The 25,341-nt window shown below is 47.8% G+C and overlaps 1 protein-coding gene across 1 annotated transcript; it reads left to right on the top strand.

The window, feature by feature from the left end:
* Positions 1 to 12,814: 12,814 nt before the first annotated feature.
* Positions 12,815 to 14,438, top strand: PGAP4 (post-GPI attachment to proteins GalNAc transferase 4). The gene has a single exon (XM_009905581.2). It carries the CDS (start codon positions 13,033 to 13,035, stop codon positions 14,218 to 14,220), a length of 1,188 nt encoding a protein of 395 aa, XP_009903883.1. The 5' UTR covers positions 12,815 to 13,032; the 3' UTR covers positions 14,221 to 14,438.
* Positions 14,439 to 25,341: the final 10,903 nt, after the last annotated feature.

Here is a 25,341-nt window from a genome sequence, read left to right as displayed (position 1 = left end):
AGCAAGACGGGGCAGTGCCGCAAAGGCGTGGCCGTGGGAAGCCGATAAAAGCACTCGGTAGGTGCCTGGAGTACATGTGAAATCCCGGCCAGGGGAGGGCTCCGGGGGTTTTGTGCAGCCGTAGAATACCGCAGGGCTCTGCAGCAGCGCCCGGGCTGGCGTTTTCCTGCTTCCAGTGGAGCATTTGAGGACCACAGGGAATGGTGTTCGGAAACTCCTGCTGCGCTACAGTCTCTGCCCAGGCGCCCTTCTAGGGCTCGGGCACTTTGCCTTATGCTTCTTAACCTGCTTTCACGCACCTCACTCCCTCCTCCCCATTCTCTCGTTTTTGATTTCTCACTCTGGTCAGCTCCCCTTCCCCTCCTTCCGAGCATCTCTCTGCTGGCGTAAGCACACGTTGATGCCTCTAATCCCACCCTCACGACCCGGGAGGGAGGGGAACAGTTTGCGGGAAAGAAGTGACCAACAAGCAGAGCGGCAAGACAAAGCCGAAAGCGGGGCTGCATGCGCCCCCCCGCAGCATCCTCCTCCCCCCGCCCCGCGGGGGCGGAGAGCCCGCGCTGCCGGCGGCGGGGCGCGGCGGCGGTGCTGCAGGGGCGGCCGCCCCGCTCTCCCTCCCGCAGGCTGCAGGCGCTGCCCGGGGTGCGGGGCCGAGGCTGCCAGCCAGGAAAGGGTAAACCTCTCCGCGTGTCTCGGGCTGTCCCGGGGGGGCTGGCTCTGGCTGCTGCCGGAGAAGCGCCGTCCACCCCCGGCGTGGCTGCGAGCACCGCCTGGGGAAGGCGCAGCGGCGGGCGGCGGGGGCGTTTGTGTCCTGCCGGCGGCACCGAGCCGGGGGCAGCTGGGCGAGGAGGGGCACGAAGTTACTGACTGCTGGGCCGGGAAGAAGGGACTGCTTCCCGGGAACCAGCCGCGCTTAGCTGCGGTAGCTCAGGCAGCCGAGCGAGCCGGGAAGTGGAAAGCCTCCGGGGAAGTGGAAAGCCTCCAGGGAAGGAGGAAATGTTTTGTGCTTGCGCTGGGGCTGTGACCGTACATGGTGACAAACAGAAGAGAGGGTGGCCAGAGCCTGGCTGGGCCTAAAGAATCAGCCCTTCTGTTAGGTAAGGTCAATGGAACTCCTTTGGGGAAAGAAGGAAAAACCCCGGCAAGCTTGCACCTTGTACTGGGTGCCACCCAAAGGAGCCCTCGGCCCGGGTGAAAGCATGGTCAGAGTTTCTCTGGTCAAAAGTCCCAGCTGAGCACACTGAAATACCACCTATGTCTCTGATGCTTTGCAAGGAGGGCAGAGGGGGGATCAGCTTATCTAACGCCCTCTCCTCTTTGACCATCATCTCTAAGGTAACTGCTATTAATCCCAGTGCTTTAAGGGTCACCTTGTGCTACCTGGCAGCTCTCCCACCTAAGAAATGAAACGTCTGAAGGCACCAGCATTTAAAATCATAGGCTGTGGAGGAAATTTGCAGCTGTGCTGACAGTGCAGCAAAACATGAAATTATACCAGTATGTACTACAGGTTCATAGGCTGCTGTGCTCTCACACAGTCACTGAGAAAATAATTCCGTGTACAACCAGTGGGATGCCATAAAGGCATACCACATTCAGCAGGCATTTGCCAGCACGAAAAAACTAGTAGAAATACCCTCCTGCATATGTGAAATCTGCTGCTTTCTTGTGTGCCCAACAAGGGCAATGAGTTATATAACAGACTGCTTTTCAGCTACTGTATTTATCCTTTTTTTTCCGTTTTTTTTCCCCCTTGGGGCTCAAACAGATCACCAGCATCCCCCAGAACCAGGGCATACCATTTCCCATGCCTTTGTGTGCAAGGTATATAGTCTGCTTTGTGTTGGGGAGGGAAGGGAGAAAGGCTGTGTATTCCTCAGAGGCAAGTGATACATACAGAGGAAAAGTAGCACTGTTTGACATTAGTAGATGATGTCTCTTAAAAGAGGAATGTTCCTTATCAAAATGACTAAACCTTTTATTTCAAACAGAGATTAGAAACACAATATTCAGTTTGCCACCTGGTAGAGTTCTGCATTTTTATTGTTACATAGAGCTGTCCCAGTTGGAAACTTTCAGCCTTAACGCCAAGGCCTTTGCTCACAAAAAACCCAACATATTTCCATATTACTGTGTTTTATTCTTTATAGTCAAAAATGAACATCAGTAAAGCTGCAACACTTTCTGCATTAGCAGCCATCACCACATCTGTTTCCTTCCTTTCCCTCTCCCTCCATTCATATACCCACACCCACAGCCTTGCTGGGACAGGTGGATTGTTCACAGCAGTCATAATTTAGGGGTTAACTGAAAGGGTTTAGTAATGATTAAGTGATGATCAAATAATGATTAATCTGACAAATACATGATGATCAAATTGTGATTAAGCAATAATTTAATGATAAAGTCATTTAAAATGGATTTAACGATAATTAGTTGATAATTAAGCTGTAACGAAATGATAATTCAACAATGACCTAATTGATGATTTCAGCAATGATGTAAATTACTAGATGGCAGTCAAACTCTCTGCTAGTTACTACTTGAGCTGGATATATGTGTTGCTAACATGCAATGTACTTTTAGGCCAAATACAAAATGTTGCTTACCCCATAGCTACCAGGTGTACAGCCTGCAGCCATAAGGGAGAGCTCAGAAGGCTAGGAGTGGATGGGAGGTTGCAGATACCTGTAGTGTAAAGTTACTGACTTGTAGTTAACCCCACTCCTGTGTACGTGCAGGAGTGCAGCCATAGCAGTATTAGCTTTGTCTCCTTCTGGCTCAGGCTGGTACTGTTAGCTCCTGATAAGAAATGGCCTCGACTTCTTGGTCCCTGAGAAGATGATAGGGCCTAGCACAGTTCTTGGGGTTTGCATGGTGGGGCTGGTTTGGTGGTGGTGCTTGAACCAGAGTGCTGCTCACTCAGTCAAGGTTGGCTCACCTGTCACTCCTCCCCAAATCACTGTGGGAATGGATTTAGTCTGCACATTGCCCCATCAGAGGCTGTGAAATGGCTGGTTTCCAGCCCTGAGGGCACAAGTACTTAGAGAAATCCAACAGAAGGAGCTATTCCACTATGGCCACGCTGGCATACCTCATTCCTGCTGCTCTGGACTAGCCACTTCTGGACAGACCTCTCCAAAACCTCTTCCTCATCTCCTCAGATTGCTTTAGTCTGCAAAGAGTTGCTAGGACTTGAGCATGCCACATTGAGTAGCTGGCTTTTTTCACTAGCTATTCCAGGTAATTTGCTTGTGTGGATTATCAATGTGGATATTGCCCTCTACAACTACCTGAAAGGTGCTTGTAGCCAGGAAGGGGTTGGTCTCTTCTCCCAGGCAACCAGCACCAGAACAAGGGGACACAGTCTCAAGCTGTGCCAGGGGAGGTTTAGACTCGAAGTGAGGAGAAAGTTCTTCACTGAGCGAGTCGTTCGTCATTGGAATGTGCTGACCAGGGAGGTGGTGGAGTCACCGTCCCTGGAGGTGTTCAAGAGGGGATTGGACGTGGCACTTGGTGCCATGGTCTAGTCATGAGGTCTGTGGAGACAGGTTGGACTCGATGATCCTTGATGTCTCTTCCAACCTTAGTGATACTGTGATACTGTGATTATCAAAGTATAAAATGCCAGTTGTACACAACAACAAAGCCCAGCTGATATGACATACAATTGGGAAAAACAGATTCCCTCCTTTTATATTCCTAAGCTGAAGTTCCACTAAGATAGAAATTGCCTCTCACTATGTTTACATAGAGTATCCTATATGCAGAGGCTCTGGTGATGAAAGACTGTGAAACAAGGAGACAAAAAACAGATTATCTACACCATCTCTGAGGCACATTTATCTCTGAGATTCCACAATCAGATAGCATAAAGTAGTAGGTAGTGCCATTATTAACAGCAGCTTTGTCTAACAGAATTTTTTCTTCTTTTAACAAATAAGGATGTAAATTTTATATTAAAGCACAAGCAGGTTCAAACCAAAAGCTGCATTTAAGATTACTGGAGGGCTCCAGGAGATCTCTGGGAAAATATGCAGCAGATCATTATACAACTTTTTAACAGCTTTTTACCTCTGGCACAAAAGAAAATGTAAATTCAGACAGATACATGTTGCCTAATTAATTTTAAAGCCACACAAACCTTTGATGTCATCTTATAAAAGACAGCTCCTCAGAAGACTCTTTGCCTTAAGTCTCTATGTTAAGCTATTATCTTGCAGTACCATCTTCTCTAGGCTGCTTTCCACCCCACTTGATCTGAATGCTTATTGCTTGAAGAGCATAACTTTCCCATAGTATTGCACAGCAGGGAGGCAGCCAGGAGAAGCTCAGCAGGTGCTGAGAAAGGACTCCCTTCAGATTTATGTGGCAGAGGAAAATTAACACACATGAGAAGCAAGGCAGAATTTTGGGAAATGACTAATGAATATATATTCAGTTCACAGCTTGTTTCACTGGTGTCAATAGTTTTCTCTTCTTAATTCAAGGGAAATGGAGAAAGCACCTTCCAGCTGCCACATCGTTGTACCTTGTTTCTTAGCTCAGTAGCTTTCCAACTGTGCTCTTGGGATTTCTAAGCATTTATGAACAACAACCTGTAAAAGTTAACTCCTGTTAAATAAGAAGGCGGCTGATTTTTCAGTAAATTTACGTTCAAGATGCAATTCTGCAGTGTCTGGGGTTCTCTAAATGGACAGAGTTACTTTTCCAAAGTAACCTTTAGAAAACCTTTAGTAACCTTTTCCAAAGGTGCTTAAATTTCATCTCCTTGGACACAGTGAGTTTCTATGTTCATTCACAGGCTCCAAGGAATGGAAGGTCAAAATAGATGTCTGTGCCATTGATTTCTCTCTGTCACATCCTGCAGGTGGTCTTGCAGAGGGTCAAGTCCAGACCTTCTCCACCTCCATAGACACTTCTCTTGCTCTTCAAACAAAGGGTAACCTCTTAGACTGTAGCAGTCTTACAGCTTTAGTACATAGACCATAAGAAATAAAAGTGAGGTTGTAAAAGAACTGACAGATCATGTGCGTCACCAGCAGCCCAGGTCTTTGTCATACAGGAAGCACTTGAGGTGACAGTTAAATGAAGCAGCCTGGCTGACAGGTGTTCATTGTCTAGAAACAGTGTCATGACAACTTCTTTAAGCACTACATGAAGTATAAGAGATACATTTGGTACCTGCTAATAAAACACAATCAAAGCAGAACTGCCGAGCCCTTACCTTTAAGATCGTGCTGAACATTTTTAGAAACACAGCTCTTCCCAGGATGGTTTGTGGTTTAGGGAGCCCAGCTCCCAGTTGGGCATCTAAGTGTAATGGTCAGATCTGTGAATGCTTGGGTTCTACTGGGCATTGCTGTTTCCAAGGCAAGCCTGAACACATTGCAGAAATATTATCTGGCACCTGACCTACTAAAAGCTGTCAGAAAACAGGAGGAATTGCAGATGAGAAAAGCTGGCCATCTGGTCCAGTAATAGGGATCAGCTCATGGTAGGGACCTCAGGTTTTGGAAGCTGAGGATATCTGTCCACAACAGTCAGCTGTCTGCATAAATATATGAAACAAAAGGAGATCTCTGTGGCTTGCTATGACTTTGTGATTCTTGCATCAGTTTGCTTAGATGCAAGCAGGTGTGTTTGCTGGTGTGATAACAGTATCAAAGTCAAGACAAAGCTTTTTCCTCTGCCAGAGAGAAGAGCTTGAGCTTGAGGTTGCAGCTTGTCTGCAAAATGTTAGATTGGGGTGCAGGTGTTTTTTTGCACAAAGGTTTGGAGTTAAGATGCCATTATAGGATCAGACAAGTTGAAACTACATCCTGTGTGGATGCTGTTACAACTACCACCATTCCATGGCTTCGGTGGGGACTGCAACAGTTGGCCGATCTCTAAGAGAGTCTGCCTTTATTTCCGACAGAGATGACTTCTGACTTCATCCAGCTGTTTTTATGAGTGTTGTGGGGTTTTTTTTCCCCCATTGACACGGAATAGAAGTGTAGTTGGGCAAAAGGGAATCATTTAATATTGTAATCAGAATAGAACAGTGGGTAGAAGACAGGAGCCTCCTAAAATTTTGCAGTCTTGAAACATGCAGGATACTTTGTTCTGGAATGCTTGCAGGAACACCTCTGTGGAGAAGAGTTTGAGACAAAAGTCATCTTTCTCTTTTAAAGCAGTATTCTGCACTCTGAAGAGGACATATTTTTCTCCTCTCCCTCAGTGTGTGCAGAGATAACTGTTTCCTGAGCAGTATAATTCAGCCAAGTAATTAGGAAACTAATGAGAATGTGGATTTGGAACCAGGTGAAACCATCTGTTTCTGGAAGGAAGCTTTATCATGAGGATCTGGGAAAAGAAACAAGATGAATATATAGCTTCATATTGCCACAGCTTCTGAATGTGTTTAAGCAATGGCTCAGTTCCACACAGAACAGACAGAGGAGCAGCCTCCCCTGAAAGTATTTATTTACATGGTTGCAAAGTGGTTACTATTTAGGATTCATACAGAATTCTCTTAAAGCACTGTAAAATCTATTTCTAATTCTTTCTTTTCTCCTCAAACTTATTTTTTCCATCAGAAATGGCATTTAAATACTTAAACCCAAATACAATGTTTAATTTTTTTCCCTCAGGGCAAAAAAGAGAAAGCGACAGTACCAACAGCTTCTGAAAACAAAATAGCTTCTGTAAATCCAGAACCATCCTAATGGCTAGAAAACAGCCTGACCAGCAGTTCTGGATTCAGGTGCTGCAGGGACTTAAATCAAACTTCACCTTTGCAGAAGCAAGATCTACCTAGATTTGAAACTCTTGGGTCCCCAGTATTAAGGCCGAAAAGTCATGAGGAGGTCAGTCTCCCCTCTTTTCTGGACCCTAGAGATTGGTTTTAGCATGAACTGGAGTATCTGACCCACTTTAATACGCTCCTGACCACTTTTAGCCTCTGTAGTTATTCCACTACCAGTGCTGGTTGCCTGGGAGAAGAGACCAACCCCCACCTGGCTACAACCTCCCTTCAGGCAGTTGCAGAGAGCAAGAAGGTCTCCCCTCCCTCAGCCTCCCCTCCCCTCTCCTCCCTCAGCCTCTCCTCACAGGGCTGTGCTCCAAACCCCTCCCAAGCTTTGTTGCCCTTCTCTGGAAATGTTCCAGCAACTCAACATCTTTCCTAAACTGAGGGGCCCAGAACTGGACACAGGACTCAAGGTGTGGCCTGACCAGTGCTGAGCACAGGGCAGAATGACTTCCCTGATGCTGCTGGCCAGAGGCAGAGGTGCTAGTGCCTGAGTGTTGTTTTCCTTGAGGTATTCTGAGCTGCAATAGCAGAATAAGAGCTGAGACCTTGAGTTGTGTTACTGATGAGGTGAATCCAGGTAAGTCTGAATAGCTTGTGAACGTGACACTGGGACCTGCCTGGCTGGCGTCCAGCCCTGCGTGCTCTTTCAGAAGCAGCTGCTCCCTTGTGTGAGCAGGGACATAACTTCCTGAGAGGGTGGTGCTTCCCCGCACCACCTTACCCGCCGTGCAGCGTGCCAGCAGCGGCGATGCCAGCAGGTGGAGTCCCAGCACAACTTTCCCCCTAGGCAGGGACGGTGAGGAGCTGACCTGCAGGCTCAGAGGGTCTGCCCGCAGGGACTTGGGAAGTACGTTCTCGTGGTGCAGAGGAACCTGGTCTTTCAACCCCTAGGGTGACAGAAGACCTTGGGCAAGCTTCCCTTTGGTTCATCTCTTGAGGATGAATCCCTCACAGCCTAGCTGGATGGCTTCCCTGCAGGGATGATGTGACACAGATTTTTCCCTTTTCAGTAGAAGACTCTGAGGGATGAGGCCTCTTGCTTAGATGGAGATTATTAGTGTTTCAGTGCATATCCCAAGAGGTCCAAAGCTCACTGCAGGCTCATCATTTTTGCAGCTCAGATCTCCAGCACAGTGGCAGATGGAAAGTAGGTTTCTTTACTCCCTGAGAACTAAATTACCTTCTAGCTTTTCTTTTATCTCCTTTTCCACTGTGGTCCTTGCTTTGAAGTTTGGAGGCTGGGTCAGTGACAGTGCCAACAATGATGGTCACATCAAGAGGAGGCTCCAAAGTATGCCAGTGTGGGCTGTAGAATATGGTTCTGCATTTGTGTGTTCTCTTAATGTTTGTAACTGGTTAGAATAAAATGGGGAAAAAAGGGGAAAGCCTTGGATTTAGGATGAATAAATGCATTTAAATGCCAGGTCTTTGCATCTGATGGATTCCAGGTCTTCAGACTTTTAATTACCTTGACTTGGATCTGGCAGCTGAAGAGCAGCTGTCACCTTTAAAGCCTTTCTTTACAGGGTCCACTGATGCCATCCAGTGCAGTGTCTGTGGAAAAGGATTGTGTAATCAGGAATGGGAAAAAAAAATCTTTCAAGTCTTATGTCTTCATGAATCCTAAGATTCACAGTCTAAGATTGCACCTTGAGTCCTGTGTCCAGTTCTGGGCCCCTCAGTTTAGGAAGGATGTTGACTTGCTGGAACAAGTCCAGAGAAGGGCAACAAAGTTGGTGAGGGGTTTGGAACATAAGCCCTATGAAGAGAGGCTGAGGGAGCTGGGGCTGCTTAGCCTGGAGAAGAGGAGACTCAGGGGTGACCTTATTGCTCTCTACAACTACCTGAAGGGAGGTTGTAGACAGGTGGATGTTGGTCTCTTCTCCCAGGCAGCCAGTACCAGAACAAGAGGACACAGTCTCAGGCTGCACCAGGGGAGGTTTAGGTTGGATGTTAGGAAGAAGTTCTATACAGAGAGAGGGATTGCCCATTGGAATGGGCTGCCCGGGGAGGTGGTGGAGTTGCTGTCACTGGAGGTATTCAGGAGGAGATTTGATGGGGTGCTTGGTGCCATGGGTTAGTTGTTTAGGTGGTGTTGGATTGGTTGATGGCTTGGACATGATGATCGTGGAGGTATCTTCCAACCTGCTCTATTCTATTCTATTCTATTCTATTCTATTCTATTCTATTCTATTCTATTCGTCCAAGGATGGTCTGAGATCTCACAGCATGAAGTGCGTGGTCTCTAGCAAATATTTGGAATATGTCTCCTGTGTTTTCCATTAACCTTAGTAACAGCCCTTTCCTATAAGGTTGTCAGATTCCCATATGGCAGTGGGAAGCAGTTTTCTTAATGGTAAATTACTGTGGTAATGAAGGCAGTTTTGAAGTAGGCCCAGAATTAGACCCTGCTTAGTGTGCTCCGAGTCATTTCTTCTGCACACTCCATTCCTCTGAGATGGAGAAGAAAAGCCACAGCCTTGGTTCATTTGCATCCAGGTATTGCTTATGTTGTTGCATACAGCAGAGCAAAGAAGGAAAAAGAGTAACATTTTGGTCACCATTTCATGATCAGAACTTGGTGGAGATAGAATATTTAAAGTCCAACAGCATGAGATTGAACACATCCAAGTGCCGGGTTCTACACACTGGCCACAGCAACCCCATGCAGTGCTACAGGCTGGGGTCAGAGTGGTTGGAGAGCAGCCAGGCAGAGAGGGACCTGGGGGTGCTGGTTGATGGTAGGCTGAACATGAGCCTGCAGTGTGCCCAGGCTGCCAAGAGGGTAATGGCATCCTGGCCTGCATCAGGAACAGTGTGGCCAGCAGGAGCAGGAAGGTCATTGTGCCCCTGTACACTGCACTGGTTAAGCCGCACAAACTGTGTCCAGTTCTGGGTCCCTCAGTTTAGGAAGGAGGTTGAGATGCTGGAAGGTGTCCAGAGAAGGGCAACAAAGCTGGGGAGGGGTCTGGAGCACAGCCCTGTGAGGAGAGGCTGAGGGAGCTGGGGTTGCTTAGCCTGGAGAAGAGGAGGCTCAGGGGAGACCTTCTTGCTCTCTGCAACTCCCTGAAGGGAGGTTGTAGCCAGGTGGGGGTTGGTCTCTTCTCCCAGGCAACCAGCACCAGAACAAGAGGACACAGTCTCAAGATGTGCCAGGGCTTAGGCTGGATGTTAGGAAGAAGTTCTTCACAGTATCACAATATAACTAAGGTTGGAAGAGACCCCTCAAGGATCATCGAGTCCAACCTGTCTCCACAGACCTCATGACTAGACCATGGCACCAAGTGCCACATCCAATCCCCTCTTAAACACCTCCAGGGACGGTGACTCCACCACCTCCCTGGGCAGCACATTCCAGTGGTGAACGACTCGCTCAGTGAAGAACTTTCTCCTCACCTCGAGTCTAAACCTCCCCTGGTGCAGCTTGAGACTGTGTCCTCTTGTTCTGGTGCTGGTTGCCTGGGAGAAGAGACCAACCCCTTCCTGGCTACAACCACCTTTCAGGTAGTTGTAGAGGGCAATGAGGTCACCTCTGATCCTTCTCTTCTCCAGGCTAAACAATCCCAGCTCCCTCAGCCTCTCCTCATAGGGCTGTGCTCAAGGCCTCTCCCCAGCCTTGTTGCCCTTCTCTGGACATGTTCAAGTGTCTCGATGTCCTTCTTAAACTGAGGAGCCCAGAACTGGACACAGGACTCAAGGTGTGGCCTAACCAATGCAGAGTACAGGGGCACAATGACCTCCCTGCTTCTGCTGGCCACACTATTCCTAATGCAGGCCAGGATGCCATTGGCCTTCTTGGCCACCTGGGCACACTGCTGGCTCATGTTTAGGTGGCTGTCAATCAGCACCCCCAGGTCCCTCTCTCTTTGGCAGCTCTCCAGCCACAATGACCCCAGCCTGTTGCTCTGCATGGGGTTGCCATGGCCAAAGTGCAGCACCCAGCACTTGGACTTGTTAAATGCCATCCCATTGGACTCTGCCCATCTGTCCAGTCAGTCGAGGTCCCTCTGCAGAGCCTTTCTACCCTCTAACTGACTAACATCTGTTCCCAACTTGGTGTCATCTGCAAACTTGCTGATGACTGACTCAACCCCCTCATCCAGATCATCAATGAAGATGTTAAAGAGGATGGGGCCCAGCACTGATCCCTGGGGGACGCCACTGGTGACTGGCCGCCAGCCGGATGTGGCACCATTCACCACCACTCTCTGGGCTCGGCCCTCCAGCCAGTTCCTAACCCAGCACAGAGTGTTGCTGTCCAAGCCACGAGCTGACAGCTTAGCCAGCAGTTTGCTGTGGGGGATGGTGTCAAAGGCCTTGCTGAAGTCCAGGTAGACTACATCCACAGGCCTCCCCATGTCCACCAGACGGGTCACCTGATCATAGAAGGAGATCAGGTTGGAGAGGCAGGACCTGCCCTTCCTAAATCCATGTTGGCTGGACCTGAGCCCTTGGCCATCCTTCAGGTGCGCAGTTATTGCCGCCAGGATAATCTGCTCCATCACTTTCCCTGGCACTGAGGTCAGGCTGACTGGTCTGTAGTTTCCAGGTTCCTCCATCCGACCCTTCTTGCGGATGGGGACCACATTGGCCAGTTTCCAGTCACCTGGGACCTTTCCAGTGAGCCAGGACTGGAGGAAAATGATGGAGAGCGGCTTGGCCAGCTCATCTGCCAGCTCTCTCAGCACCCTAGGATGGATCCCATCCGGTCCCATGGACTTGTGGGTGTCCCAAGTGGCTCAGCAGGTCCCGAACTAATTCCTCATGGATTTCCAGGGCATCACACTGCTCCCCGAAAGAGAGATTGCCCATTGGAATGTGCTGCCCAGGGAGGTGGTGGAGTCCCTATCACTGGAGGTGTTTAGGAGGGGACTTGATAGGGTGCTTGGTGCTATGCTTTATTTGATTAGATGGTGTTGGGTGATAGGTTGGACACGATGATCTTGAAGGTCTTTTCCAACTTGGTCTATTCCATTCCATTCCATTCCATTCCATTCCATTCCATTCTATTCTATTCTATTCTATTCTATTCTATTCTATTCTATTCTATTCTATTCTATTCTATTCTATTCTATTCTGGAAAATTCTGCACCAAACAGTGCACAGTCAGCTGCAGGGGGGCACAAAAGAACTGGGTTCATAATGAGAGGGAATGGCATGTAAAAGGGAGAGTCAAAAAACAGATTAAATCGCTGGCACAAGAGAATACATCTGAGCAGCCTTAATTGCCCTGATTTCATGTAAGCTGCTAACAGCCAGGCTGTTAGGTGTTCATGGCAGCCCAGAGAAGCAGAGCAAAAACCCCAAATGTGGTGGAATGTAATGTTTGTGAAGGTGAATGTTTCCTTAAAGTGTGTATACAAAAAACCCCAAACAAACAACCCACCCCACCCCCCCCAAAAAAAAAAGTCAACCCCCTAACCACACATATAAATGTTTCCATTTTAAATTAAAGGCATATAATGTTAAGTTATAAACATTTAAATAACACATAAGGGTCACTGGCTCAATTGCAAGTCAGTAGTGTAAATGTGACTGTGTATTTCACAGGGTCATAGTACCATAGTACCATAGTATCAGTCAGGGTTGGAAGGGACCACAAGGATCATCTAGTTCCAACCCCCCTGCCATGGGCAGGGACACCCCACACTACATCAGGCTGGCCAGAGCCTCGTCCAGCCTGGTCTTAAACACCTGGTCTTTGGTTCTTGGCCATGACCCAAGTCTTGCTATGCCACTGTGACCACATAGTGGCACCCAAGTTCTCTTGTTTCTAACAGAAAGGGATTTCCACATGTCCTGCATCCACACTGAGTGTTTGATACGTGTTTGAAGCATAGAAACAAACACAATAGAGTCCTGTCTAGATAAGTCATATTGCCTGCACACTGAAGAGGCCTTAGGGGTACTTTGCTGGAAAATAAGTTTGGCTCATCTTTCCTTAACCTCTCATGAAGTTTCTGTGATGTCCCTATCACAAGGGACTCCTCAGGGGCCTTCTATTTTGGCTTACTCAGTGACTAGCCCTCAGCTTTCCATTTTCTCAAATCACAGTCTTCCCACTCTGACAGTTTATATTTCATTAACCATCTTTTTCCTTCCTCTCTAGGCCTGGACATATTGTGCAGGTTTGACAGCCATTGCCCCAGTGATGCTTTGCAGTCCAGAGAGAATGCATCAGAAGTGAAGGAATGAGGGCATGAATAGTGCAGAGGTGCCCTCCTTCTGCAGCAGCCATGTTACACCAAGCCTGGCAGTTCTATGGGAGGTGGTGCCGTTCATCTAGTCCTTTCATCCATCTCCTCACACTGACTGTGGTGACATTTGGTGTGCTGGCGCCTTTGCTTTGCCACCGGCTCCTCCATTCTTACTTCTATTTGCGGCACTGGCACCTGAACCCCATGAGCAAGGAGTTCCTGGAGCAGAACCAGCAGGAGGGCCAGGCCGCCCTCCGTTACTTTGAGAAGCTGCACATACCAAATGCCTCTGAAGCCTCTGGGAGTCACACCTCCCAGCCCTTGCTGCTGGTCACCATTATCACTGTGCAGAGACAGAATGATTTCCACTATGTCTTGCAAGTAGCTTCTCGCTTCCACCATCTCCTCCAGAAATGTGGTGAACGTTGCGAGAGCCACCGCATTCTCCTCTGTAACGTGGAGTCAGACCCCAGTAGCCATCAGGATGTCAGGCTGCTGAGCAGCTTCTTTCCTATGGTCAGTCGTGACAGAACTGGTGAGAACCCTGACCCCAGAGTGAACCAGTTTGAGAAGGAGAAGCAGGACTATGTCTTCTGCCTTGAGCAGTCACTGCTGGTGTACAACCCAGAATACATCCTCGTAGTGGAAGATGATGCTGTGCCGGAGGAGGAGATCTTCACTGTCCTGCAGCACCTCCTGCTGTCCCGGTTCTCCAAACCATACCTCAGAGATGCACTTTACTTCAAGCTTTACCATCCGGAGAGGCTTCAGCGCTACTTCAACCCTGAGCCCATGAGAATCCTTGAGTGGCTAGGTCTGGGCATGTTCCTGGGGCCTGTGCTGAACTGTGTGTACTCCTGGGCAGCAGGGCGCGGCAGCCTTAGCTGGCCCATAGTCCTGTTCTTTGCCCTGTACAGCATGGCTCTGTCAGAGCTGGTGGGACGCCATTACCTGCTGGAGCTGCGCCGGCTGGCCCCCACGCTCTACAACGTCGTGCCGGTCACCGAGTGCTGCACGCCTGCCATGCTCTTCTCTGCTCCCGCTGCCCGCCGTGCCTTAGGCTACCTGAAGGGGCTGCACTGCCGCCAGGGCTTTGCGAAGGATATTGCCCTCTACTCCATGCTGCACAGGAAGGGGGAGAATGCCTACGTGGTGGAACCCAACCTGGTCCGGCACGTGGGAATGTATTCCAGCCTTCGGCTCAACGACAACCCCAAACTGCTGTGAGCCCTTCATGCCTTTCCAGACACAAAGCACAGAGAAGCTGCCACTGGGCAGACAGACTCTGCAGCTCAGATGTTCTGCTTGCACTGGGCAACCTGTGCCTCCAAGTGGACCAAGAACAACTTTAGTTTGTTTTAAATCTTAAAAAAACCCTTAAGTACATGCAGACCCTATGTAATATATACTGGGAACCATGCACCATATGGGAGGGAAGTGAAGGATTCCAGCTTAGGGTGTGGATTAGAATCATAGAATTGTTACAGTTGGAAGGGATCTTAAGGATCATCTAGTCCCAACCCCCCTGCATGGGCAAGGACTCCTCACACCAGATCAGGTTGCCCAGAGCCACATCCAGCCTGGTCTTAAAAACCTCGAGGGATGAGGCTTCCACCACCTCCCTGGGCAACCTGTCTACTCCCCTCAATTTTACTTAGGGCAAAGTCTCTGCACAGCTGCACTGCCTACTCTCCTTTACACTGGATACAGAAATTCTCACCTTAGGGTGACAGAAATACTGGACAAAGTGAATGTTTCATATTGAAGTAAGTGAGGGAGAAAAGCCCTTATTTTCCTGTCCTTAATAAAGTGTGATCTCTGACCTCTGCTTCAAAGCTGACATTTCAAATACAGTAGTGGTTTCTCTGATGTTCCCCACAAATTTCACTTAGACTCTTCCAAGTTTTACATCATCTCCATTTGTTACTCTCTCCTCTTACAGAGCCTATCTACACCTCTGTCCTTGGCACTCCTTTTTCTTGGAAATGCAGCCTGTGCTGCTTTCATTAAAGGTCACCTCTGAAGGTAGGAATAGGGAACCAGAGTAACAGCCATTTGCATTACGCAGCCAGGTCACAAATGCACATTTTTATTGATACATTACTGACATCATAAATGACTGCTGTGCTGGGTGGTGTCATTGCTAGTTGTAGTGGATCCAGATCATTAAAAGAAGCTTTATCAGTTGCTGGTTGGACTTAGACATTCAACATGAATTTACCTTGAATTCCTGTGAGCACAGATGGAAAAGAAATAGAATAGAACAGAACAGAAATAGAATAGAATAGAATAGAATAGAATAGAATAGAATAGACCAGGTTGGAAGAGACCTTCAAGATCATTGTGTCCAATCCATCAACCAATCCAACACCACCTAAACAACTAACCCATGGCACCAAGCACCCCATCAAGTCTCCTCCTGAAAACCTCCAATGATGGTGACTCCACCACCTCCCTGGGCAGCCCATTCCAATGGGCAATCACGCTCTCTGTATAGAACTTCTTCCTGTCTACAGCCTCCCTTCAGGTAGTTGTAGAGAGCAATAAGGTCATCCCTGAGTCTCCTCCTCTCCAGACTAAGCAACCCCAGCTCCCTCAGTCTCTCCTCATAGGGCTTGTGTTCCAATACCAGATCCTTGTTTCATCATGGAGTTGTAATTCACAGCACAACCTAAGTGGTTCATCCTCTGCTCCTGACAGCAAGCAAAATACCCATAGGGAACAAAAGTAGCTGTTAAATGGCATGAGATTTAACACATCTAAGTGCCAGGTTCTGCACATTTGGCCACAGCAACCCCATGCAGTGCTACAGGCTGGGGTCAGAGTGGCTGGAGAGCAGCCAGGCAGAAAGGGACCTGGGGGTGCTGGTTGATGGTAGGCTGAACATGAGCCAGCAGTATGCCCAGGTGGCCAAGAAAGCCAATGGCATCCTGGCCTGCATTGGGAATAGTGTGGCCAGCAGGAGCAGGGAGGTCATTCTGCCCTGTACTCAGCACTGGTTAGGCCACACCGTGATTCCTGTGTCCGGTTCTGAGCCCCTCAGTTTACAAAAGATGTTAAGATGCTGGAAGGTGTCCAGAGAAGGTCAACAAACTTGGTGAGGGATTTGGAGCACAGCCCTATGAGGAGAGGCTGAGGGAGCTGGGGTTGCTTAGCCTGGAGAAGAGGAGGCTCAGGGGAGACCTTCTTGCTCTCTACAACTACCTGAAGGGAGGTTGTAGACAGGTGGGGGTTGGTCTCTTCTCCCAGGCAACCAGCACCAGACAAGAGGACACAGTCTCAAGCTGCACCAGGGAGGTTCAGGCTGGATGTTAGGAAGAAGTTCTTCCCAGAAAGAGAGATTGGCCACTGGAATGTGCTGCCCAGGGAGGTGGTGTCCCTGGAGGTGTTTAAGAAGAGCCTGGATGAGGTACTTGGTGCCATGGTTTAGTTGATTAGATGGTGTTGGGTGATAGGTTGGATTTGATGATCTCGAAGGTCTTTTTCCAACCTGGTTAATTCTATTCTATTCTATTCTATTCTATTCTATTCTAAAAAAAAACCCCCAAAATAGCACAGTATGAGGGGGCACTTGATACTGACCCTTTCACTTCATGTGCTTTGGTTGTTAGGCATTTGGGAAAGTACTTTGTACCGCAGCTGTGGACAGAGTTAAACATAAAACCTTGCAGATAAAAAGAGATCTCATACAGAGAAAATGCTTATGTCTAATGAAAAACCCTCTTTGACATTAGTGAGCTTTGGATCAAATTCAGTTCTATGCAGAGTTTGATTGCACTCTTTTTGAAACCATATTCCTAGCTTTGGAGTGACCTAAGTACAACATTTCCGTTGAGTTTTGGTCAGTGGTGAAGGAAGATTTTTTTCTTTCCCCCACTAGTCTCTTTCAGGTGATTTATGCCTTAAGTTCTTTCAGAACTCTGGTTGTAGATGTGAAAGACATAAAAATCCTGCGAGATGAAACCAAAGAATGTTGCAAGCCTCCAGCTGTCAGCAAGCAAGGGGTATCAATTACACAGCACAAAGGCGTAAGTCAAGTTGTCTGAGGAGTGGTTTCACAACCCAAAGCAGTGACTGCTCTCTTAGTGATCAGCTGAAGTGCTTGTTATAAAACCCTTGAAAATCATATGGGTGCAAAAACTGCTTGTGGATTCCCTGACATCCCAAACACAAAGCACCTTGCCTGTCAGAGGACGTGGGGGAAATTCAAAGGGAGAACCACGATTTACTCCCAGCTGCTGAAAACCCCAGAGATGGCAGAGCCCTCACTCAGTGGCAAGTGGGCAAACCTATTCTCAGGCTTTACTACAATATAGTTAAGATGGCAGAATTTTAGTGTCATTGTATACTTATTCCACTAAGTGCCTGTCTGTGTGGAAGTACAACTTGTTTAATGCATCTTCAACTGTGATTGTGTCAGTGCAGTGTGCTTTCTCTTCACTCTTTGTACTATACAAACCCAGGACAGTGCCCTATTCTTTTCACAAGGGTCCATTCATACTCATTCTTGCAAAGATCTCACAGCAAGGTACAACAAATGGGACAGGAAAAGGAAAAAGGGGGAAGGAAAAGAGAGAAAACAACTCACTTTATGCAGTTAATAAATGTTTTGATGTGGGGAAAAAATGTATCTGTTTGCCTTGAAGTTCTGGTTTGGTTTGGTTTAGTTTTTAGCACTTTATCTGTCATCCTATACGTTCAGGGGAGGTCAGTAACTTCACTGGGCTTCATCACTGGAAATTAAGAACAGGAAATTGAGGTATCCCTTTTAAACTGGAAGACAATTTCCAGGGTGGAAGAGAAGTTGACTGGAAGACCAAATGATATGCAGAGAGCCTACAACTTGAACCTGACAGTGAGAGCTTCAGATAAGCCCATAAAAACAAACTCCTTTGTACAAGGACCGAGCTAATAAATTATTCAGGTCCTTCTGGAATGATTTTCTTAAGTGCCCAATTAATCTTCACAACAGAGGTGCTTCTTTTACTGAGCCTGCTGCCAGCAGTTTCTCAGGTACTTTCACGTGCCCACCATGTGGATGTGATATCTCAGGCCACTGCCTCTGCCTCTGAACTTTCAAAGGTAGATTGATTTTTCTATTTTCTATGCCACGTGTTCTATTAGAAATGGTAATCAGAGAATGTACTTTGCCCTTGGAACAGAAAGTGGGAGGTTACTGAGAATTCTTCATTCCTGTTGGATTTTGTTCCACAGTTCAGGGGAAAAATGCCGTTTCAAACACACTAGCCTTTCCCTTCTCTTTTCTATCAGAGGAGCAGAGCTCAGTTGCCATATCTTGGGCTACCTAAGATCAAGACCTAGCATTAACTCCTTCAAAAGCAGCTTTAAGAGTCTGGTGTTATTCAAAGTAACCTAGTGACTGTTTTTGAAACAAACAATATGGGTTTTCCTGGGCATTGGTTCATTCACAGCAGTTCAGAGAACATTTTTAAGTGCAGCAGCTACTGCTTGTGTAAGATGATTCATTCTCGATGGGCCAAGTACCAGGACTCAAGCATTAGGACACAGTCTCAAGCTGCACCAGGGGAAGTTTAGGCTCGAGGTGAGGAGAAAGTTCTTCACTGAGCGAGTCGTTCGCCATTGGAATGTGCTGCCCAGGGAGGTGGTGGAGTCACCATCCCTGGAGGTGTTCAAGAGGGGACTGGATGTGGCACTTGGTGCCATGGTTTAGTCATGAGGTCTGTGGTGACAGGTTGGACTCGATCTTTGAGGTCTCTTCCAACCTTGGTGATTCTGTGATTCTGTGATTATTGTGCAAGACAACTCAAGGGAAATTATGCAATTAAACAAAGACTTAACTATGTTTCCAAGGCTTGTCTAACAAAAGCATTACTCCAGCAGAACACAAAGCATAAAATGATCGCTCTCTGTTAACAGATTAGAAGCCCAAGAGGATTTTCTGACTACAGCTGGTATCAGTGTCTTCATGAGATGGTACTGCATTTGAAAAGAGAAGGGAAAAGCCTTCCTGTCAGTTGTGAGGAACTGTAAGTCGCCAGACTCAGTATTTCAACAGCAATTTGTCTGGGTGCAGGATGAATTTATTTCTTTTCCAAAGACATTTACAAGCAAACTTTCTACCAAATAAACAGCCTTTCTATTAAAATTCTGCTGTCTCTTCTCTCTGTATGCCACTGTCCTTTTCCCTGACAGGCAGATCCATCTCTTTCCTTCCTGTAGTTGACTAATAAATGTACTTCTACGCTCGTTCATCCTCATGCATCTGTAATAATTTGGATCCCACAGTAATTCAGGCTGAAATGGACCTCTGAAAGTCCCTGGTCCAATTCCCCACTCAAAGCATGTCTTACTAGACTAGGTTGATCAAGGCCTTCTCCAATCAAGTATTGAGGTATTGCATTAGGGATCTGAGCTAAAATGAAACCCTAACTGCTGGAATTTAGTATACTTTTGGAGAGGAAGACTACATATTTCACAAAACAGAAAGGGTAATTTTCTGTGGGAGACAACTGTAGTTACAAAGGCACTGGCAGTTTCACTGCTGAAGTTAGGAGTTTGTGTATTTCCACACCAGCTTTCTAGATGTTGTATCCAAATTCAGCAGATGGTAGGGCTCAGCATATGGGTCTGAATAATCCAAAGTAAAACATACATCTGCCAAAAGATGCATATAGAATTAGGTCCTCCATACCTGTGTTTCTTCACTGCATATGCCTCTTTTTGCTAAAGCAACTTGATATCCACAAAGTCTGTCTTGACAACTCATGCTGTGAGAAATCTGCCCCATCAGCCAGTTTATTTGTGCACCACCTGTGGGCTAAGAGTCAGCAATATCAGTGTCCATTTCCAAGACTTAGTTCTGCATGGCAAGCTGTGGATGCTGCATTCCCACCCCTGTAACCACTGGTGATTTTAAAAGTGTCAACCCAGAGAAAACAGTGTTCTGTTCTCTTGCCTTGTTCAGTGCACCTCTGGTCAGCTATGTAATCTTCAGTGCCTACTTTCTGCCGTGGTGCCTGGTGTTCTGTACAATCATCTGCCCTGAGGAGAGAGACTTGGGGGTGCTGGTGGAGGGCAGGTTCAACAGGAGCCAGCAGTGAGCACTTGCAGCCTGGAAAGCCAATCAGATCCTGGGCTGCAGCAAGAGAAGTGTGGCCAGCAGGGCAAGGGAGGTGATTCTCCCCCTCTGCTCAGCTCTGCTGAGACCCCACCTGGAGTACTGCCTCCAGTTCTGGAGCCCCTATTACAAGAGGGATCTGGAGGTGTGTCTCGGTCCGGAGAGGGAAGGAGACTAGTTCTTTTGAATATTCCCGTGCTGTGAAATTAATCGGCACAAACGAGGCCAAAATATCAACAGCTAGACTATTTATTACATACATAAAATGGAAAATGGAAATAAGAAGGGGAGAGGGAGAAGATAGAGAGGGAGAGAGAGAAGAGAGAGAGAGAAGAGGAAAGGAATCATATTACCACACCCCTCACCCACCCCAAGACAGTTTGAGTCTGCGGAGGAAAGGTGCTGCATGAGGTGCTGGGTTTGTGCTGAGGCTTTGGCTGGAGATGCGATGTGATCCCTCTGGGCAGCCTGGGTCTGTAGAGAAAGGGTGCTGAGGCTTTGGCTGGAGAACAGATGAGGTCCCTCTGGGCAGCGTGGGTCAGCTCCATGAGTAGAGGACATGGAGAGAGGGTTCAGTCTGCTTCCTTCCTTCTCAGTGGCATGGTCCTCCTTCAGCGTTTTTCTCTCTGCGTTTTTCTTCCCTCCATTGCGGTTTTCTTCCTCTGCGGTTTTCTTCCCCCTGAGCCAGTAGTGGTCAAGTCTTTTATACAGTTTTTAGTCCTTAGGTATGTGTCCAAGCATTGTCCCTCAGGAATTCAGGAGCCAGGAAATCATAAGTATCCAGACATCGTTCCCCAGGAAGTCTTTCTGTGTATTCATGTGAGTTTGGACAGTGGTCTGGATGGAGTGGGGGGGGGCCTCCGCCTCCTTCCTCTCCATCTCCCTGCCTACCCACTTATCACACATCAGGAGACAGGTGGAGAGTCCACTGACTCATCACCCTCCCTTCCTGGGGGTATCTGATAGCTGTCTTGAAGGCGTGATGGCTGGGTCCTTGGGTCATTGTTATAGGCCAGCTGCAGTCCAGTGTTATCACGAAGCAATCGCAAGGTGATTTGCATCCAGGATTGGTACTGTCTGGGCAAGCAGCAAGTGATTTTATCTTTGTTGAGTCACACCAGGAGTTTAGACTCTTACAAGGTGCTGGAAGGTGTCCAGAGAAGGGCCACGAGGATGAGCAGAGGGCTGGAGCACCTCTCCTATGAGGACAGACTGAGGGAGTTGGGGCTGTTCAGTCTGGAGAAGAGAAGGCTCCAAGGTGACCTCATTGTGGCCTTCCAGGATCTGAAGGGGGCTACAAGAAGGCTGGGGAGGGACTGCTCAGGATCTCAGGTAGTGATAGGACTAGGGGGAATGGAATGAAGCTGGAGGTGGGGAGATTCAGGCTGGAGGTGAGCAGGAAGTTCTTCCCTATGAGAGTGGTGAAGCCCTGGAATGGGTTGTCCAGGGAGGTGGTTGGGGCCCCATCCCTGGAGGTGTTTAAGCCCAAGCTGGATGAGGCTCTGTCCAGCCTGATCTAGTGTGGGGTGTCCCTGCCCATGGCAGGGGGGTTGGAACTAGATGATCCTTGTGGTCCCTTCCAACCCTGACTGATTCTATGATTCTATGATCAATCATGGTCTTTCCAGCAAACCAGTCCAGACATCTGTTGTCATTTTTGTTTTGAAAATTGTATGCCAGTGTTAATATGCAGCACCTTAAGTGTGCTTCCAGGGAGGCCTACATGCTTCTTAGATCAACAGGTGTCTCCTATTATAGCAGTTGTCTGCCTACTTCTTTTGGTTCTTTTTTTAAACCAATAAGTCAACAGAAAGGCAAAGAAATCAGTGTCCTTATTGCACTGATCTTCATGGCCTCTTACAGTTATTTTGCAGGGACCTGATTTTAAAGTTGTATCCTTTGTTTTGCCACCTTTACTGGTGAAATGGGGACAAATGGAGAAGCGTAATGCTAACATGTGCTTGCCAGGTTTTCACTCCAAGTCATGGGGTTTGTGGCAGCCCAGCTTTAAGACAAAAAGAACAAAGTGGGAGCAAACTCTGTGTGAACTCAGTGCTCTTTGTGGGCCTGATTGTTCTGCCCAGCATCCTCCATACCCTCCCTGGTGCATGTTTGTAGACGCTGCTGTGGTGCCAGAAACACAGGTGATCTCCTTCACTGGGGTTAAAGGCCAGGCTCTCTTCACTGGGGGTGAGGGCTGTAGGTGCATGGGGAAAACAAACTACTTCATAAATAATACATCTGATTAGATAGGGATGAAAAAGCTGGACTTTGAAACAGTTAAGCAAGACTGCAGGGTACAAAAAACAGGAAACGTCCAGCACAGTGCAGAGGGGTGAGGAGGAGGCAGGCTGAGCTCAAGTCTGCTCTGATTAGACTTTAACCCCATCACGCAGGCAGCACTCTGTTGGGGCATGCTGGGTCTGGTGTTTTTCATGTGGATGCACATTACTCATATTCTTCCAGCTTACAGTGGGTTTTTTCCATTCCATTTCAAACCCTCTTACAGACCTGTCCACATACAAAAATATTGATAAGATTAATAGTACTTCATTTACTGGAGTGCAGAGGGAAGCTCTAACTTTTCAATTTTTCTCTTGGTGGCCATGTAATCTCTGCTTTATCCATTTCTTTCTTTTTAATCTTTCTTTCTCAGACGTACTGCAGTCTGTCTCTTTACATTTACTTATAATTTTCAATTAAAATTGAGGTTCAACAAGACCAAGTGCAGGGTCCTGCATCTGGGTCGAGGCAATCCCAGGCACAAATCCAGGCTGGGCAGGGACTGGCTGGAAAGCAGCCCTGAGGAGAGAGACTTGGGGGTGCTGGTGGAGGAGAAGCTCAACAGGAGCCAGCAGTGAGCACTTGCAGCCCGGAAAGCCAATCAGATCCTGGGCTGCAGCAAGAGAAGTGTGGCCAGCAGGTCAAGGGAGGTGATTCTCCCTCTCTACTCAGCTCTGCTGAGACCCCACCTGGAGTACTGCCTCCAGTTCTGGAGCCCCTATTACAAGAGGGATCTGGAGGTGCTGGAAGGTGTCCAGAGAAGGGCCACGAGGATGAGCAGAGGGCTGGAGCACCTCTCCTGTGAGGACAGACTGAAGGAGTTGGGGCTGTTCAGTCTGGAGAAGAGAAGGCTCCAAGGTGACCTCATTGTGGCCTTCCAGTATCTGAAGGGGGCCTCCAAGAAGGCTGGGGAGGGACTTGTCAGGATCTCAGGTAGTGATAGGACTAGGGGGAATGGAATGAAGCTGGAGGTGGGGAGATTCAGGCTGGAGGTGAGGAGGAAGTTCTTCCCCATGAGAGTGGTGAAGCCCTGGAATGGGTTGTCCAGGGAGGTGGTTGATGCCCCATCCCTGGAGTTTTTTAAGAGCAGGCTGGATGAGGCTCTGTCCAGCCTAATGTGGTGTGGGGTGTCCCTGCCCATGGCAGGGGGATTGGAACTAGATGATCCTTGTGTGCCTTCCACCCTGACTGATTCTATGATTCTACCCATTGTCTGTAAACCAGGCTTTGCATTGACTTTAACGTGTGTAATGTACTTCATCCAACAACAGCCCTCACTGAAAACTTGGGTGCAGAATGGACAGATCCTTTGACAGCAAAGTTGTATTTAGCAAGGGCAGTGATTAAGTGCAAATCTAGTACTTGCACTGTCAAATTCAAGAAAGAAAAATTAAGATGTACTTAGAGGAGTATTTCAGTAATCACTTCTCACACATCCAGAACTGTCAAACACTAGTAATCCTTTCTCTTGTGAAAGATTTTTGTTTTCATTAGAAAAGCAGATAGCAATCATTGCAATAGGCTGTGAAATTATTTCTGGGAATACCAGTAACTAAGAGCAGCTGTACCACCTTCCAATTTCCCTGCCCTCATCTTCAGCCTTAGATCTTCGCGGTAATTCTCCCTTCCCGTGCCAGAGGCAGAAGGGTGCAGGGGGAGCCCTAAGGAGGCAGAGAGAAGACCTGGTGCTTTCTTAGGGACTGAACTCCCACAGGAAACCCTGCCTGCGTGGCCAGCTCTTGAAACTGCAGAAGACAAACCCCACACACTGCTGTGATGTGTGGCAACACAACAGTGCATACTATAAAAGAGCATCAGCTCCATGTGGTTACTGAGACACTTCGTCATGAAATTTTGTTTTCTGTACTCCTTAACATTCTTCTGCATGATCTCTGCTTCTCTTTGCCTGTTTTCCTGAATGCCCTGACTCTGACTCCTGATCTGCCTCCTTATGCCTCTGAACACAGCTTCCACCAGAGCTTTGGTGCACTTCCCACTGCACGTTCACCAAAGATGTCCCAGTCTTCCTGTATTGCAAAGCATGTATCAAAGTTATGTCCTCCCTGGCCATAAATTCAATATCTGAACTGAGTTGCTGGAAGGTGTCCAGAGAAGGGCAACAAAGCTGGGGAGGGGTCTGGAGCACAGCCCTGTGAGGAGAGGCTGAGGGAGCTGGGGTTGCTCAGCCTGGAGAAGAGGAGGCTCAGGGGAGACCTTCTTGCTCTCTCCAACTCCCTGAAGGGAGGTTGTAGCCAGGTGGGGGTTGGTCTCTTCTGCCAGGCAACCAGCACCAGAACAAGAGGACACAGTCTCAAGCTGTGCCAGGGCTTAGGCTAGATGTTAGGAAGAAGTTCTTCCCAGAGAGAGAGATTGGCCATTGGAATGTGCTGCCCAGGGAGGTGGTGGAGTCACCATCACTGGAGGTGTTTAGGAAGACACTGGATGGGGCACTTGGTGCCATGGTTTAGTTGATTGGATGGTGTTGGGTGATAGGTTGGATTTGATGATCTCTGAGGTATTTTCCAAGCTGGTTAATTCTATCCTATCCTATCCTATCCTATCCTATCCTATCCTATCCTATCCTATCCTATCCTATCCTATCCTATCCTATCCTAATCTATTCTCTGTTAATGTCTAGACATAGCCACCTCTGCCAAGGGTGCTTACACCAGCAGACAGTCTCCTGCTAGGGGCAGGCATAGGGCTGCCTCACATTACTCTGAAAAAAACCCCTGTAAATTAAAAAAGGAAATAATTTCAAAATTAGATAGGCCACTGGAAAGGTGATCAAGTCAGCAATACTTTTGAGTTCAAACACTAACACAGTGAGACAGGTTTACAACCTGTAACCTGTTTGCAACAAGTTTAAACCAATTTTCCTCTAGAATAATTAGTCAGGGCAACTATTTGGTGTTTTTGTTGGGGCAAGTTAGCTGCTTGGCAAATGCATGTGCACTGCATTCTCC

The sequence above is a fragment of the Dryobates pubescens genome, chromosome Z (assembly GCF_014839835.1).
Source record: "Dryobates pubescens isolate bDryPub1 chromosome Z, bDryPub1.pri, whole genome shotgun sequence".
Lineage (NCBI taxonomy): Eukaryota > Metazoa > Chordata > Aves > Piciformes > Picidae > Dryobates > Dryobates pubescens.
This window is presented reverse-complemented; position numbering and strand designations above follow the sequence as displayed.

Excerpts from the sequence above, each read along its gene's own strand:
- PGAP4 (XM_009905581.2), top strand. The coding sequence starts at position 13,033 with ATGTTACACCAAGCCTGGCAGTTCTATGGGAGGTGGTGCCGTTCATCT.